Genomic DNA, 18,527 nt, shown 5'->3' on the forward strand with positions numbered 1-18,527 from the left:
AAGGTGCACCCATTGCAAATGACAGCTGCAAATTCCAGTGCCCCCGATTGCTGTGCCTGTGTATGTAAGGACATGTTTGTTTTGCTCTTTACATTGACACAACTGCTAAAAAAAACCCTTTCCTGGATCAGGAAGATAAAAAGCTTGTTCTTATTTAAGTCTGGCTTCCTGCAGAACTTGTTTGAGGCTTTTCTGCCTGGGTTGCATCCATACAAACCTTTCCAAATCAACTCAATGTAATGTATTCCCAGTGTTTCTGTTGCCAAGAGCTGAGATGTCAACAACAGCTGGCTTTCATGAAAAATGTTAATTATTTCTTTGTACGATATGTAATTAAAAAAAATCTCCCTCTGTAAGTCCACAGAGGAGATATAAGGAAATGTATTTCCACAGCCATTTACTTTGAATCAAAGCTTGCTTTCTGCGTGGCAGTGAAATGTTGTATGCCCTTTATTTTCACAAGGTGCTAAATGATAGAACATAGTTATTTAAATCCACTGTGACTGTGAGCTATTTAGTGTCAGTTCTATAGCTGCGGTTGCGGTGTGGCTCTTTGGCAAGCCTCAAAGAGTAAATCATTTGTCAGCCTTTCTTTTACGAACCTTGCATCGAAGGATTTGCCAGCTTTTCTTCTTTGCAGGTTTTGATCCGTGGTTATAGATTCTGCTTTTTGCAGTGGAGCTGGGGAATGGCTGTGTGCGTTGTGTATGGCAGAAACGTTTTGTGTGCTGGGATGATAGGCAGGGCACACATGGGCCAGGAGGTAGGCAGAGCCTGTTGTGTGAGGGGCCAGTCGTCCTGGGCAGCAAACAAAGCCCCTTTGACATTGCTCTATATTAAAGGTTATGAAATAACATCGGCTTAATGAGCAAACAGAGCGACACAGTGCTGCTACTGTGCAGCGAGCTGTATCCCCACTCCACCTTCTTTCTCTTTGGAGTTCACAAACGTGAAGCCTTCTTTATAAGCCTTGTTTGTCACTGTCAGGCATGCTAAAATTGATTCCCCCGAATTTCTGATGTTGCTTGCTTTGCTGCTGTGCTGGCAGAAGGAGATAGCAGCTCTCTGACTTTTGGAGGAACTGGGCTCATTGGTGCTAACAGTCACTTCGGTTTCCTTCCTTTCTCCAGCCCTCTTCCTGTCGCCTCTGCCAGGTTTCCTCTTCTATCACCTCTGCTTTTCCAGTCCCTCTCACTGTAAGGGTTGGTATTCTCGGTTTGGAACTGCTTAGCAAGATTGCTTAATCAATCATCGAATCATAGAATGGCTTGAGTTGAAAAGGACCTCAAAGATTTCAACCTCTTTGCTATGTGCAGGGTCACCAACCAGCAGCCCAGGCTGCCCAGAGCCACATCCAGCCTGACCTTGAATGCCTGCAGGGATGGGGCATCCACAGCCTCCTGGGGCAACCTGTTCCAGTGCCTCACCACCCTCTGTGTGACACTGCTACATCCCCTGCTCACTTCAGTTTGAAATGGTTCCCCCTTTATGAGAGGTAAACTCATTGCTAAAGTCAACCTGTAAAGTATTTATATGCGATATTTCCAGATAACAAATAACAATGGAAAGTGTTAACTGATCTCTAAAACTGCCACAGCTGAGGCCTGTGGAGTTTTTGAGTCAGATGTCTCCGATTATTTATTTATTCTGTATTATAAAGCCTACATGCAAATTGGAAATTTTGAGGCTTGCACTGATGAAAGGCTCTATGGCAGTCCCAGTCCTTCTCATGCAGAGTGATGTAGTGTGGCACGAACCCTTGCAATCTGCTTGAAGACGTCTGAGCTCACGTCTTCTTTCCCTCAGAAGTACGACAGTGATTTTTCTGAGCACATAAGCTAAAGATCCGAGGGTCCTTTTCAAAGCATGGCACCCAATGGCAGTCCCCCTTTTACAGCCCCTTTTCAGGCCTTCTGGAAAACTTCCAATGGAAGGCTCCCACCTCCTTAATCATGCCAGAGCGCTGCCTCTCCTCTCAGTGCCACTCATTCAAGTGTGCTGACCTGGCCTGACCTCGTGGAGATGGAGACCTAATGAGCCCACGGCCCAAGGTGCTGCGGGAGCTCTCTGCAGGCTTTGCACATAAGCAAGCGTTGTGGTTTTTCGTACGCACGTGTTTTAAATTTATCACGTCAATAAACAAGTGTATGGCACGCTCAGACAGGGCCTTTACAATGGTGCAGTGAGGATAAATTGCAGCGCTACAAATTGCGGTGTCACGTTATAAATATAGAAGGAGACAACGTGGGATATTTATGGCCTCGGCACAATGGAGTCCCCTGTTGGTTTTTGGGTTTAGCGTTTGGGTTGCTGTTAGTTTTTCTTCGTGTTGCTTTTAATTTAAATAATGAGCTATTGCTAAGAGTTGGAATCTGAATGGCTCACAAACTTTGGATGCATCTTCCAGAACAGCAGTCGCACTAATGGGACAGGGAAAGCAAGATGAAAACATAAGGCTTCTGACTTGAAGGAGAGATGCATCAGTAGAGTTCCATAGCAGAGGGCGTTTAAGTTGAAGGAAAAGCAGCGAGACTTTCCATTTCCTGGCAAGCTTTGGGTTTGCTTTCTTTTGAGTCCCACATTCTGGGGAAGATTGGTTTCTGTTGTGCTGTGTTGTGTTCGTTTTATGATTGCTTTTATAATTATGGTAAAACTAACTTCAATGGAGAATGTGCTCCCAAACGCATACATTTAATGAACCAACTGAGACTTGAGGTTTTCACATTAAAAACCAGTCAAGGACAGACTGTGGTACGCAGTGCTAATCACGGATCTGAGTGCATCTGCAACAAGAGATGTCTGAGCAAACTGCAGGACGCGTGCTGGGAACTCCCAACAGGAGCTCACGAGTCCCATTTCGGTTGGACCAAATGATGGTATGTGCTATGGGAAGGGTACCTTAAGCTGTAAATCCTCACTCGTTCAGCCCTGGAAAGGTTCCAGCCCCGGAGGGAGAACAATGCTCATGTTTCAGATGGCCAACAGTGCCCAAATTGTTAGGCTGGAAACAAGCGTTGTGAGGGCCTGGTATTTATGTTGGGACCCACTTATGGAGAGGGAGCAACTTGTTTTGTTTTTAATGGAGCAGTCGGGAGAGGGATAAAAAGCTTTTTGATAATGTGAGGAATGTGTGGGGGAGGGGAAGGTACAGAGATAGCAGTTACTGTAAGTCCAAGGCAGCGGAGGCCTCTTTATCAGAGCAGCTCTAATGATGTGCCACGGGCACTTTATTTGAAAGCTTCATGGCTTGCAGAAAAGTAAACAAATTCATTACGTTATTTTTAAAGGAAGATTAAGCGTAGTGTGTCGTCTGTCGGACAGCTGCTGCAGTCATCTTTCACAAACACTTCATGCACGACCACCCTCGGTGCTCAGGGCTGTGGTGGGGCTGTTATTTCAGTGAGTACCACCGTGGCTTTTCCAATGAAACTGTTGTTTCCTGCAGAACAGTTACGTACCTACCTTCTCCAAGATGTTATTTGAGGTATGAATTGTTAGCCAGGCAAATGCAACATGCATTGTTTTTTTTGGGGGGGTGAATGCTGGCTTTCCGTAACAAAAAATTAGAAGCATTTTAAACCAAACAAAAAAGCAAATCCTCTTTACTGCCATTTATTCTGACCTCCACTTTCGCATCCTTATTTGGTCTTTGAAAACACAGAGTTGAAAGGGTGGGTCAAAGTAGGCTTAGCTGATGCAGGAATTAACACTGAACCAACGTGTGGTGCTCGGCAGGTGCCTTTGCCAGATCAGACTGCATTCAGGTGCTGCCCTGTTTACCTGGCCTTTGCTTTGCAGGTCAGCAGCAGTAACGCTGCTTAGCAGCTGGGGAGTGCTTGGTGCTCATGCCTGGGAAGTGTTGGGTCCTTAAACCACAGCAAAGGCATCACACTTCTGTTTGGGACTGTGTGAGCTCTGTAACTATCAGGCTGGATGTGGCTCTGGGCAGCCTGGTCTGGTGGTTGGTGACCCTGCACATAGTAGGGGGGGTTGAAAGTAGGTGATTTTTGAGGTCCTTTTTAACCCAGGCCATTCTATGATTCTACGATGATCATGTAAGCTAGGAATTAGCGCCATCCCTTTGCTCTTCATCTTGGAAACGTTCAAACCGAGAGTAAGAGTCTCATTTGCCAAACTTGATGGTTTTGTTGTTGTCGTTGTTGCTCAGTTGTTTCTGAGAAGTTGCACAGCAGAGGTGGTTTGGCTGCGTCCAATTCCTCACTGCTTCCTGAGATGCTTTCTCTGCATTGTCCTGGAGGTCTGTCTAAGATAGCCACAGAGCCCTGCAAAGGCTAGATCTCAGAACACCTGATAGATCTGAAGGCCCGGTGGATCTGACATTTATCCTGGAGCGTCACTGAGGAGAGGAAGCACAGACACTGCTGGTTTTGGACTGCAGAGTGTTCAGACAGGAAAACAAAATGTACTGAGATGTGGAAATCACGGGGGAACGTTGAGTAACAGCCATTCAGCTGGAATTTTTCATGCTTCCAGTTGGTACTTAACAAGTCAGAGGGACTGCTGCCTGGAAAGATGAATGAGCAGTGCTGGGAATCACTGGGGTATGCCTCGGCTTGTTGTGGAGCAGCTCTTTGTTTCTACACTGCGTGATCTTACCCTGATCAACTCAGTGTATTTGCTGAATGCTCCTCTGCTGCACGTGAAACAAATGTTTTCGTTTTCAGTATAGTTCTGCATAAATTTTTAGTGATTGGGTTTTCAAGATGAATTAAGAACTGTTTTGTCTGAAAGTGTGTAGAAGTTCCAACCTTTGAGGTTTATATCTGTAGATCTGTTTATGCAGGATTGTGCATGTTTACTCAGGATTGCCAAAGGATCTCCTAGAGCTGTAGGAAGATGGTAGATGTCACATCTTCCCTTCTGGCAAAAGGGAACTCAGGCCCATGGTTGGAAGAGAGAGGTTTTCTCAGTCCAGGACAGTGTGATCTTCCAGTCCCAGTCTTAAGGGAGCACTGTTCCCATATACGTGTGTATGTGCTAAAAAATTCCATACCCTGCCTCCACTGTGAACAGCCTCTGCTGCTCATATCCCTTGCTATGAGAGCACGAGCAGCACAACAAATCTTGGAAATGATGTTTAATACCGAGCAGAGGAAGCACTTGCTCTGATTGCTGTACTGCTGAGCTCAGTGCTCTCATCTACAGAGGACAGAAAAGGCCTCTGCGGACTTCTGCAGAGTGCAGCATTTACAGTTATGTGAGCTGAACAGCGTGGAAGCTTCGTAGTTTGGTGTATGGTAAAAGTATGAAGCTTGAAGCTGCTGGGTTAAAATATTAACTGTGCCCTTCAGTTGCATTTGTGAATGTCTTGTTCACCTTCCTATAGAAACAGAATCACTTTATTTAAATGTTTATTGTTTCAGGCAGCAGATGAAGAGGAAGATCTTACTCCAGAGGAAAGGAGGAAATTGGAAAGAAAATTGAAAAAGGAGCGCAAGAAAGAAGAAAAAAAGCTCATGAGGGAAGCTGGAATCTCTACTAAGAAAGCAGAACCCAAGAAGCTGTCAGGATCTGAACTGGCTCTGGCCTATTTAACCAGGTAAGGCTGCTAGCAGCACTGCAGGTGCTCCGTGCAGAAACAAGCTGTAAACCAAGCCAGCAATCCTGAACAAGCTGACCCAAGAAATAAGGCATTAAAGGAAACTGCTGCAGTTAAGTTATAAGCTAAAGCTTCATTTCAGTTGACACCCTTTCACCTCGTTTTATGTATAGCGCAGTAACAACTGAAGGATGTTGAGCACGGCACAAACGTTTTATAGACAGACAGTTCCTCTCCTGAATGTCGTATAGTTCAGGTATAAATATCTCTGGATTAGCTGCACTCACAGAGATGAAGGGTGTATTACAGAAAATACTGCATTGAGGAAACTAGTTTTAAGTGCACTGTTTTAAGCAAAGGAGTTTTGGGTGTTCTCTAGATGTAAGCAAATTGCATTATGGACTCCTCACTTAACCTAATGCATGACATTTGGATATTTGTACATTAAGACACGATTGTGCCACCATGTTAAAGTGAATAGTGTACAGTGCCTCACTTCTGCATACCAAAGTATCCAGGGAGTCCAGTGGCCTATTTCGGATCGGAAGCAATTACTTTAGCTAGCACACTGATTTTGAATACTTTGAATTCCAACGTAAAGAAACATCTATGTTTAAAATAGCTGAAACAAAGCATTCATGGTACCCTGCAGACAGTAAGAGGTCGTGTATAAGCAGGAAAGTAGTATTTGTTTTTTCCCTGAACAGAATAGACCCTGTCTCTAAGACCTGCAGAGGGCTGGCGTGTTACCAGCAGTGGGTTACCACGGGGAATAATTCCATCGCTGCATCTCTGGCCATGCTTAAAACTGAAGCATGCAGACTGTCTGAGTTGTTACTTACCACTCTCAGTGGGGAGGGAGGAAATTAATTGCATTCCAGGCAGAGGGACATGTGCATTTTTGTTACATAACCCTCAGCACGCAGCGATAGCACAATGACAATAATATTTTTGATCTGGAAAACAGCTGGATTGGTTCACCACTGTTTTGAACTGCAGATGGATTGAAAGTTATCTTTGAACCATCTGCTCCAACTGTACTCTGGTATGTGTGCAAGTAAGTGGCGGATCTAGACATAATGGTTTTCAGGTTTGGAAAGCAAAGGAACAAGCTGTGGGGTTTTGGTTGATATTCTGCTTCTATCTGTATGGATTTGTGCCTTGTTAGATGAGAGTGAAACTATATTTGAACTAATTTGACTGCAGAGTTTAACCTGCACCAAATGACCTTGAAGCAGTATGCTGGCTACACAGCATGGTCTTGTAATAGCAGAGCCCCACAGCTCTGGGTATGGCAGCACGTTGTCTGGGGTTATGTCAGCAACAGATGGTTTGAATTTTGTACACTTATCAGGGATAGCAGTAAGATGCTGAACTGCCAAATGAACGTAACCATGGGGTGCGTTTTGCCCCATATGTGCTGTGGCCTCCTCGTGTCCTTGGGAGCCCACTGTAAAAGCCCTGACGACTTCAGTGGGTCAGGGATTTCAGTCTGTGTGTTTTTGTGGGGCTACAGGTGTGACTGACACATGGAAGGATAAGGTCATCCTACAGATGCAGGAGCACAGTGCAGTGGGAGGTAAACAAAAGGGCGCTGTGGACTTATGATTTGCCCCACCTACAGCAGAAAACCTGACATTAAATAGTGCTAAGTGAGGTGGCCTCTTAATTCCCTGATGACAAGTGAATCTCCTGCATTACAGGTGGAACTTGAAGTACCATATAATAATTAAAGCAGTCATTTTTATTAGTGAAGAGACTGACTGTTCACAGCACGAGAGCACAACTGAGGCTTCAGCTTTGACAGGAATTTGTTTGATAACTTTCAAAGTTTCAAACTTGATAAGTTTGATAACTTTCAAAGGAAAACGTTAAAAATCATTCACTGAAAGAGTTCTGTTATACGCAGACTTTTGACATGCAAGGGAAAATTCTGCTTGTTTTGTAGGTCATACATTTTTAAGAGGTAGTGCTTCTCTCAGACAGCAGAGCCTTCTTTTCTGGTCTGTGGGATGAAATGAAGAGGAATTCTTCAGCAGAAAACTGGATTTCTGTTTCTAGCAGTAACGTCAGGGAGAAATACCAACATCTTACGTGGAAGAACAACAGGCGGGCAGCTCTGAAGATGGAGAGGACTGAAATAGGGTGCTAAAGCAAAAAGGGAGACAGAAGGGTTATGTAACTATGAGAAGGAGAAAAAAATGAGGAATAATGCTTTAAAAAAAAACCAAAAAACAATGATACTGAACAGGAAGAAAGGAACAGCAGAGCAGGAGGGAAGAGCTGGGTGTTGGTGGTTGCACAGAGCTCTTCCTTTTCCTTCTAACAATGACGTGCTTCTTTTCTTTTAGGATGATTCACATCTGAATCCAAGGTCAGAATGCCTCCTTTCTTTGATTCTTAGAAAACAGGAAATAAAATTCATACTTTTTTGAGCTGTAAGTGCCTTCAAGTGAAAAGACGTTGCAGTTCATGAGAATTCTAATTAGACGTAATTATATCCCAACTGACCTTTAGTGGTGCTGAAACGATGGCAGAACTTGTTTGCCTTGGCACGTCGCTCTCCTCTAGAAATGTTTCTATTGCTGTACTTAGCTCAGCAAGTTGTTGCTTTGTGGATCGGCTCGTATGGATTTCTCCATCACCCGTCAAAGTAATAGAAATGAGAACAGATGTCACCCCAAGCACGTGGAATTACAAAGATGGCATCTCTTGTAGAAGGAACAGATAACAGCACTGTGTGGATATTGCTGTGAATTACCTGAGCCTTAGAATGTTACCTACCATGTGCTCACATTGGAAAAATAAGCTGCTAGAGTGCGTTTCTTCTCCCTCTGTCATGATTTATATGGCACCAGCTCTGTGTGTCACCAGGGTGTTTTCCCAGGCGTTGTCTTTCTGGTTTCCTCTGCCTGCTTTTGTATCGCTGCCTTAAATTTAGGTGAGCATGTCAGAGACTTCCTCAGAAAATAAGAAAGTAAGTAAAAATAAGATGGCTGCCACAATGATAGAAAGCAAGGGCACATTTCAGAACACAGAAGTAAGACAGTTTGGCACTGAGTGGGGAAATGGTGTGGCACTGTGCAGGAGTGCTGCTGGAGCAGTGCCTGGGGCAGCCCTTCATCTGCTGGGCTGCAGGATGGAGGCAGAGCACCATCCTGGGCCAGGCTGCAGAAGGGCATTAATAGGTGTCTTTCATTTTGAGAGTTGCAATTGATGTTTCCCCATCCACGGCTTCAGCTTGTAGGTACTAAGAGTAACCAGTGCACGGAAATCTGAACATCACAGGTTGTCTTTTCTTCCCCCATGTAAGATTAGCAGAGCTTAACACACCTGAGTGGCAGGTAGTGTCAGTGCGTCGGTCTGTGCGCTGCTGAGCTGCTCTAGATGCTTGTTAGAGGTATCTCCTTTGCAGACGTTTTACTTATTGAACTGTGAATTTGCCATTGTCCCTGGGATGTAATGACTGTCTTATGTAATGCCTGTGAGATGGAGCTCTGTGAGCCCTGACACTGACTGTTGCATCAAGCAGGAATGTCTCATTGCAAACACAGCACCAGTCCAGGGCAGGGAGTGTTCCCCGTGGCAGGGAGATGCAGTCGATGTAGGAGCTCACCAGTTACCTTGAAGTTCATCAGCTATTGCAGCACTGATCGAATTGCAAATCTCAGCCAAAGCAAAAGTTGGGCTGTGAAGGTGTCCTGAAATAGCAGCTTTCCCTCAAAGATGAGGGGGTTGTGGTGGTGGAGGGTGGTTTTGCTTTAATTATTGGAGGGTTGTTTTTTGAAGGTTCTGAGGCAAGTGTTAGCTATGGATGTAATTGATGCATTCATGTGTGCTTTCGCAGTCCTTAGTTATAGAAGGAGCTGCCCGAATCCAGGAGTCAGATAGAGGGTAAATTTGCATTTGGCGTCGTTCTGGGCTGCTTTTGTGAACCTGGGCAGACGTTTGCTGCTATCTGATTTCAAAGGCTTGCACTTCTCCTCATGCTGCACAGAACAGAGCTTTTGTCTCAGGACTGCTCCAACTTTCTGTCGCTGATTTTTAGTTCTACCTGCCTCTGAGCAGTATTCCTCCTCTTGACCTAAATCAGAGCATGCAAATCCCTCTGTAAAAGGGAATGTTAGCCCATTGATTTTAACAGTGGGACAGATCTGCCTCATTGTAAAGGAAGTCTCTGTCCCTGTTAGTGGCAGAGAAATTAGATTTGTCTTATTAAGAGAGTAGGGTTACCTTATCGTCATCCTACAGCCCCCTGTGGCATCTGCTGGAGCCCGGTCAGTTTGTTTGCAGTTCCCTAGCAGCCCCAGCATTACTCACAAACCCTACAAAGCTGTCAGCACAGCACCCACACCTCGGCTATTTTTAGGGTGCCAGTATGCCCACAGCTATTCCTGCGGGGTGGATGCAGAGTGCATTCTCACTCTCCAGGTTTGGTGCTGCATAGGGCTCTTCTGCAAGGCATACAGGCACGCTGCCTTTTTTGCAAGGGTATGTGAGGCAGAAAAGGTAATCAGTTGTGGATCTGTTACTGAGCAGGGTTTTGTAAATCACAGTGTTTCCCACACTGAGCACGGCCTGCACCTGGCTGCTTCAGAGTTCTGAATCTCCCTGCCTCTCCAGTGAAGGATCTGCAATGCTCCATCTTTCTCTCAGCCACATCGCCTTGTGATTTTGTGTTTTATTTGCCCCATGTGGAAAACCTTTGCTTTTTTCCCCTTCCCCAGTCCATTGGTCAGTTTTGTGCTGATGACAGCAGCTGCACGAGCACACCAACCATACCCACAGGCAGTGTTGCTCTGAATGTAGAAGAGGCAGCACTTCTTGTCCTGCTTCAGCCTGGCTGTGACCGAATCAGACACACTGCCATTCCAGAGCTGCATTCACCGTGTACATTTCCTAACATTAGTGTCCTCAGCATCTGATTATTCAATCTGTGCATTTCGGATTCTGTGAAAGTCACATTGCACTCTCAGTCACAGCAGCACACAGCACTGCCTGTCCCATTGGGGTGTCTGGCAGCCCAGTGCCAAGATTGCTGATGCATCCACTGACTTCTGCATTCACTTCTCTGTGTCTCAGGGACAAGTGATGTGCAGGGCTGTGCTGGAGCCCTGCCAGCCTTCTCCTAACCCCCCTCGTGACACCTGCAGGATGTCATGTTGTGCAGGAACTGCTTTTAAAGCATTAATGATTAACTCCTTGGTGTTAAACTCTAAAACTGCTTTTTAGAGTCCCAGTACAACAATTCCACTACTTTGCAAGAAGCTCTTTAACATCTACCTTTACTTCAGCCACTTCCTGCAGATTTCTGTTCTGATGTCTTTTTTTCCTACCTGTAAACACTGCAGCTCTGCAGACAGAGTGGTGCAGGCTGTGTGTGGAAGTGGAAGTGGAAATGGCAGGGCCACATTTGTGGTCTGCAGCTGTGTCACAGCAGCCCAGCCTTGCAGTGCTGGGTGAGGAGATGGCTGCAGGGCTCTGAGCAGGGAGAGTGACCCCGTGCTGTGCAGGAATTGTGGCTCAGGTCTGGAGCTGAGTTGAGTACCAGGGTAAGGCTCAGGTGAATCTGAAATAAGAAGCCATGCCTCTCAATCTTGGCTATTCTTACCAAGAGTTTCTGGGCAGAAAAAAAAAAGAAAATAAAATCCTGGAAATACATTCTGGGTACTGGTAACTCTGCCCTGGAAATGTTCCAGATGGCCAGAGCTAGATTATTTGTTTATTTACTTCATCATTTCAGTCATTTCCAGCAAGGAATGTCCATATTAATAAATCAGGTTTTGAAGAACGTAGGTATTGAGAAATCTGAGTAAGCAGCTCTGGTTTCTGGAGACAAAACAGAGGACTGAAGATTCTGAAATGTCAGGTTATAAGACTTGTAAGTTTAGCTCAAGTAGGAATTCTTAGGTACTGCAAATATTTCCTCCTTATTTCCAGCTCATTCAAAAGGAGGCAGTATTATAACATGCACTATTATGTGATGTTCCAGTAAAATTAGTGGAGGTTTGTGATTCAGCTTACTAAACTGAGCTTTGGAAAAGCTGCTGCTCTCGCATGTCTTTCCCTGCACCAGCCCTCTTATGGGTTAGCCATTAATAGCATTCTGAAGAAACTCATTTCTATCTCATGTAGGGAAAGGATTTGGAATAGCTTTCTGGCCCATTTGCTCAGCACTTACGTGTGGCTTAAGAGGAGAAGAGAAGGGAGGAGGTTCATGTCCGTGCTAAATTCCTGTCCGTCCGTGGATGTTGTGTCTTGCTAAATCTGCTCATCATCCCATTTAGTTTATGGCAGAGGAAGGAGATTTCTTCTTGTCCTCTCCATAAATGCTCACTACATTTTACAAAAAGGGAGAAATAGATTAAAAAACTCTAATCCTGCTTTACGGCTTCAAATCAAATCACTTGTCCTCCCAAATCTTTGAATTAATGTTATTGAAGGTCACAAGGGCACCTCTCAAAGTGTTTCTCAGTAAGAGCTGCAGAGGGTCTTCCTTGGAAACCTTCTGTGTCTGCAGCTCTGCCATTTTACAGTGTGAAACAAAGCTGCCACAACATTTACTTGGGCATTTGGTTCCAGCAGTCTCATGGAGAAGTGCAGTATTTGATAGCATCATTAACATGACATCTCCATTTCTTATTTGTTATATAAGAGGAGCTTGCATGGATTTGTTTCTGTGGTGTTCTGTCAGGATGTTCCTAAGGCCACATCTGCACTGATTTCTGGGTGCACATGCCATATAGAGAGTAATATTCCAGACCATTCTAGCTACTCTGAAAGAGCTTTCTGTCTTTGTCCAGGTCTATGCGTAAGAGGACAGGGAGGGCAGGAGCACCCCTTGTTTCTAACATATACTTTCTATATGTCTAAGTGCTTCCTTAGGTGGAGAAAATTAGATTACAGGTGTTAAGCCTGTAAGTATCAAGGTAAAATACTTGAGGTTCCTCTGCCTGATTCTCTTTCCTGGAAGATAACTTCTTTGTTTCCAAACCTAATTAAGAAAATGTAATGCATCCTTTCTTAATGACGCTCATTTCCAGTAAAATAAAATTTAGCATAAATGAATTTTCTTAACAGCTTATTAAATGTAGTCACTAGATAGTTGCTTTCATCTGTGCACAGCATCATACAAAAGATGTTTCATCTAATTAAATAATGAAGCAGCTTTAATATATTCTTTCATCTGAAATGACTTCTGGTAACCTTGTAAGAGGTATTAGAGAGGTTTGGAAGCAGGAGTTTGTAATCACCAGGCGGTGTTCTGCAGGTACCTGCTGATGCTTTTAAACAAAAGCAGATTGTAGAGCGGGTTCCCTTTCAGTGAATGAAATATTTGCAGTGTGTTCACTGAGCAGAAAGCCCACCAGTTCCATCCTGGACTCACAGAGGACGTTCCTTCCTATTTCCCATCACCTACATCGTTCCGTTCAGGCCATGCTCCTGGCTTGGCAGAAATGCAGAGGGAAGGCTGTGTGTTTTCTCTGTGCCATAACATTGACATGTAGGAGAATTAGCACCTCCAGCACGCTTCAACTATTCAGACAGTGCCCAAACATTCACACTAGAAAGTGGTTTCGTAGCTGTAGGGAATCGTTTAGGCAGGTCAGCCAAGGCCAAAATTAAAATTTAAAATGCAGTTGGCAATGATTATTAATCAGTTAGCTCCAGGGAACCATCACAGCCCCCCAGCCCCAGTTACACTAACAAGCAATATTTTTCAAATAATAAAACCGGATCCTTATTAAAACTTGTCTCCTTCACACAGTAATAAATGCAGCGGTGCCCCAAAAGGTATCAGTAATTACTTTCATATGAATAAAACCGGCTTGCAGTGAGAGCCACCTGCAGGAAGCAGTCATGGGCAGGTCGGTGTCTGTAAGCAGGTTATTTACAGCCTTGGTGACACACTGCTCATCACAGGGTGCTGGGGAGGACGGCGTGATGCTGTCCTGGACCCCGCAGTGCATGGCAGGCGCTGCTGGGCGCTGCAGCTCCATTGGGAAAGCCCAAAAGGCTGCTGTCAGCTGTGCTGCGCTTTTCAGTTCCTTGCTCTCAAAATCAATCTCTCCTTCTGTGATAATTCAACTCCTACTTTGTCTTCTTTTTATAACTCTGTATAAAATAAGAAGCATATTCAGCACGGCACTATTACCTTCAGTTTTTTAAGCCTACTGCTTTCCAGCTCCTCTGTAGCTACTGGAAACAAGGGAATGTTCTCTACGTAGTCTATATATTTTCAAATCAAATGCAGTTTTCTTCTAGACAGGCTAAAACAGATGCCAGCCACTAAATAATAGTGCTAGAAAAGGTTTAGTTTTTTTTTAATTGGTTATTTTTCCCCATTGGACCACGGGTGGCAGCTGCAGGTAGGTCGGTGTCTATGAAAAGCTGACGAGTTGAATCACAGCTGAGATGCCCTGCACGTATTATACCATACATAAGAAGCGTGAGCTCTACTGATGACATATGTTACGCTTTTGAGGCATTGTTTCAGCTTTCTGGGTCGACTTGCCTTCCACTTATCACCTGTGGCATCTGTTTGTGCCCTGGGCTCTTGCAGAATGCTCAGTGCTGGGTGTGAGCGGTGCCTGTGCTGCAGCAGGAAGGGCATTTTTGTCTTGGATGAAGCTTCAGGATGCGAGCGTAATATAAAGTGTAACAAATAATGGCAAGTGATAAAAGTGCACATAATAAAGGATACGCTGTGATAAACGTCTAATGTAGATCTAATCAAAGGTTTGCTTTAAGGCACAAAGGCTTTTTCCTTTTCCTTTGCACATACTTTCTAAGGAAGCTCTCTGATTTGTGTAATTCCCTGTGCAGATACGATCTGTCCTTAAATTAGACAATAGAACCAAAATGAGGTACTAAAAAGGATGTTTCTTTCCTTCCTCTGTTCATGTGATACCTAAACTAAAACTGAAAGCTAAAAAAAAAAAATGGGCCTTTTTCTCCCCTTGCCCTTTCCCAGTTCTGTAGTCACAGTGCTCCTTATAACCCAGATGGACGAATACATTAAAAACTGTTTTTAAACCACAGATTAAGAAATGGTGCCAGGATTTTCTACCAAAAATGTGGCACTGCTGCTAAAATCTGTTGACAATTTTAAAACAGTTTCTTCTGGCAGAAGAGATCCATTAATGTCTCTTCTTCTTTTCCAGGAAAATGAGTAAAACCTTTTTCTAAGTTTGAAGTTAATTAGCTTCCATGCTGTATTTCAGAGCTCACTGTAAATGTATTGACTTTTCCAGGAATGGGAGTTGGGACATAACAGAATCATCCATGATGTGAGAAAAACGCATTGAAAATAAGGGCTGTGACTCTTCCTTACATCTGTACTTGGGTCCTGCCAAAGATGAGTGCGTAGATTTTAATTACAGCCATTCTGCTTAAGCCTTTGAAAATCAATTTAGAATGTAAATTTTGGATATTTCTTCCAAACGAGGGCAATCAGCATCACACAGACACCTGAGATGGGATTTCCTCTCACCTTGCATCCAGGCTTGCCCCGTGCTGCTGCCTGGCTCTCTTGGCATGCAGGGCTGTGGAGCAGCCCCTGTCCTTGGGAGCCCTTTCTGTCGATGCAGCTTTTGCTCTGTGCAGTACATGGGTTTGGTGCTGGCAATGAAAGAAATGTGAAACCTGCCTTTTTAAACGCTCAGTTGTTTCAAATGCCCCGAGAGAAAGAAAAGAAATGCTGAACACCCCTGATAAAAATAAACACCTTAACATTTCCCTTCAAATAAGTGCACGTGTTATGACTGGACAAAAAGTTATTATTCCTAATTTGCTGTGTGCACTGGAGAGCACATATAAAACTTGCACCCACATCCACATATATTTTATGTATCCATATGAAAGCTCCACCCTTGCACTGGCTCTTCTCCCACGCCTCTGCCAAATTCCTGCTCCACCCGTGATGCTCCAGGAATCCCAGGGAGCCTCTGTGAGGTGCCAGCTTCCCATGCTCACCTGTATGTAGCATTGAACTGACCTGAAATGACTGTTCAGTTTCCAAACTCGTGCCTTGTAAGGGCAGTTATCTTACCTGGATGTAAGCACACGGTGCGTTAAAGTCAGTGCTGCTGTATGTATTGCACTGTGACACAGGAGAGCAAATCAGAGCTCCAAGTACTGCAGCACGGCTTTAAATGTCTTTGAGGGAATTTTTCAGTGCTGGTGCTCTTGGTTGAGGAAGCACCTGTTGCACCGAGGGCAGGAACTTTGCTTTGTGCAGCCTGTGGAGCAGTGTGGAGGCTGGGGCTGTGTGCCCATCTCAGGCAGCAGACACAGATGAGTGTAGGTGTCCTTGTGTTTGGCATGCAGCAGTGCTCTCCTGCTGTCTGCTGGTTATGGGCTGTCGTGTGTCTGTCTTTCCTTTTTGATTTCTTGACACTTGTCTTTGACCCAATGATCTTTTCAGCTGAATGAGTGAAATGGATGGCTCTCAAACAGTACTTTTCTCCACATAAGAGATTATATAAGTGCTGGGACAGCTTCCTGGTGTTTTGTCCTGGCCAGCAGTCTAAGCAGATGCATTGTCATCTTCCTGAATTCAATTGGTAACAATAATGTTTTTCTCTGACTGTGCTTCTGGAACCAATCTGACTGCTTTCCCTTCCCTTTCTGTACTACAGCATCCCATGGAGTGCTCTGCCCTGCATGCTGCCAGCTGTCTTCTGTGTTCCTGCTTAGCTGCCAAGACTCAGAAATGCTCTTTTTCTGTCACAGTGGTGAAAGGGATGGGATTAAGCATTTTAAAGGCAGATTGCATCTGCAGCGAGTGTCTGGGAAGGCCCAGTGCAACCATGTGTGATTTTAATGTATAGGCTGAAACTCATTTGTATGATAGACCAATGGGAATTTCGGGCAGCTCTTCTACATAACACTCTGATGCTAAAAAAAACCCAAAAACTCAGATGTAAAACTCTTTTGGAAACTTGATTCATTTGTTTCATATCCTCTGTATCTTCAATTTCAAAGCCATTTAGGAAGATCGTTTGCACAAACACGAAAGCTCCCTTTAACTAAAGGCAGCTGATGTGTTTTTTCAATGAGATAGAGCTCATAAGAAAGACTCAAACATTAACTGTGTAAAGAAGGCAATTAGTGTTTGTACAATATATTGGAAATTAGCCCTAGGCACACTGGAAAAATACATGTTTTAAACATGTCTGTTTTCTGCCCAATTCTGTAGCTTATATTAGATCTGGATTTGGATATATCTAAAGGCCACCAAATGAATTCAAAGCTGTGAAGGACATTGTTACTGTCTCTAATAAGCTTTTTTTTCTATAATGTAGTTGTGTAATACAGTATAACTGTGTATATTTAATCACTCCAGGGAAAGTCCTTTTCTGCTGCTGTAATATGTCAGGAAAGCTTATCTGCATATAAACAGCAAAAAGAGACTTCTCCTGCATTACAGAGCTCTAAGATCTTTGGTTTGAAAGCTGAGCATTTCTAAGGATGCACTAATTATGTCATTCTGATAAGAACGGCTGTCCTGCTCACATTGTCACCGAGTGCCATTGTCCATAGGTTTTAAAGCTGTCATAGGAATAGGGAAAAAGCCACTGTGGTCATAGGAATCAGTGAAAGACTTTCATAACCGTGGGAGGTCCATTTGCAGGGAGCAACTGCCACATTATTTGCCTTGGTTGCACATCCATTGTGGTGGATTTGGCTGCAGTGTGGGGGGAAACCAGGTCAGGAGAAGGGCCGAGTTCCTGGGACAAGAGAGAGGAACTGATGAAGCCAAAGAGAGAGAAGCAGTTAAAAATCTGATGGCAGTTTGAGAAAACATGAACACTTCTATCATCTGTCAAGGGAAATGCAACTTCTTCCCATATTCTTTTAGCCTTTGATCCCAGTTGGGCAAAGTGCAAACCGGGGGAAATGGTTTGAGAGCCTCTGGTGCTGTGATGGGCACAAGCATCGTTTCTGCAGTCAGTCATGTTAAACTCTTTGTTTATGTTCATTACCATGGGTATATCACTAATTATCAGAGAGAAGCCTTTCTAGAAGACTGGGTGAAACTCGTGTTCATTTCTACAAGAGAATTCACTGGAGTGGAAGTGGCTGTGGGTGCAGCACAGTGATGGCTGCCTCAACGTGTGGAAGAGAGCATATGGTTTCGGTAATGGGCTAATAAGAGCAATTAACCTCACAGTGCACTCATTTGTAAGTCCCAGTTGTTTATAAAGTGGATAATAAAGATATTGTAACATCATATAGCTTTATAGGAGATTAGGGAAATGAGGCTGTGTTTTTCAAGCTAGTGCCTGTTAGCACTCTGGTGATAGCATAAGGAATAGAAACATAAAATCAGCAGAGGATGAAATACTTGGAGGGTTAGGCAGTGTATTTAACCAACCAATGTAAATCACAAGTGTGCAGTGCCTTGAATAAAGGTTGTCCTTAGAAGAGGGGCTGCTTTGCAGGCAGCTCTGATGTTCAGCTTGCTCTTGCCACCTCGCAAAGGTTGTCACATAAGCTGTTCCCATGCTTCATTTGTGGCATTGATTCTGATCCTGTAAAATATCTTATGCTGTAGTCACTGATGTTATGTTTGTCCTTTTTCGGCTTGCTGTCGTTTGCCTCACGATTTAGCTTGTATTTTGGCTTGGGATTCGGCTCGTGATTACCCTAATGAGCTGTTGCCAGTTTTTCCTGAAGCTGAATTTCTGAGTCAGGAAAGCACTTGGATGGGGCACGGAGTTCTGTGGAGGCTCCCAGACTTGTGGTCTTGTTTTTTTCTGTTCCATTGGATGGGCTGAACAATGCGTTCGCTGGTGCAGCATTCCCCAAATATGAAGGCTCTTTTGCTTTATTAGACTTGACAGTGTTTAAACAATGCTAATTCTCATACCCAGCTGGCTTTTCAATTGATTCTGTGCTCTCTGTCGCTGTGTAAAACAAACTGAAGCATTAAAGACATCTTGCAAACTTCCCTCTGGGGACT

At 44.1% G+C, this 18,527-nt stretch overlaps 1 protein-coding gene across 7 annotated transcripts in view; it reads left to right on the plus strand.

Annotated features, from left to right (window-relative positions):
* C15H7orf50 (chromosome 15 C7orf50 homolog) overlaps positions 1 to 18,527 on the plus strand; it is a 99,124-nt gene that overhangs the window by 73,107 nt on the left and 7,490 nt on the right. For 6 of the 7 annotated variants that reach the window (XM_048961505.1, XM_048961506.1, XM_048961507.1 and 3 more), the window contains one exon: positions 5,385 to 5,560. In XM_048961505.1, coding sequence (XP_048817462.1) covers positions 5,385 to 5,560 — 176 coding nt within the window. Of the gene's footprint in view, positions 1 to 1,535; positions 2,877 to 5,384; positions 5,561 to 18,527 lie in introns of those variants that run through there. The other variant, XM_048961508.1, reaches the window with a different exon arrangement.

Source organism: Lagopus muta, chromosome 15, assembly GCF_023343835.1.
Source record: "Lagopus muta isolate bLagMut1 chromosome 15, bLagMut1 primary, whole genome shotgun sequence".
Lineage (NCBI taxonomy): Eukaryota > Metazoa > Chordata > Aves > Galliformes > Phasianidae > Lagopus > Lagopus muta.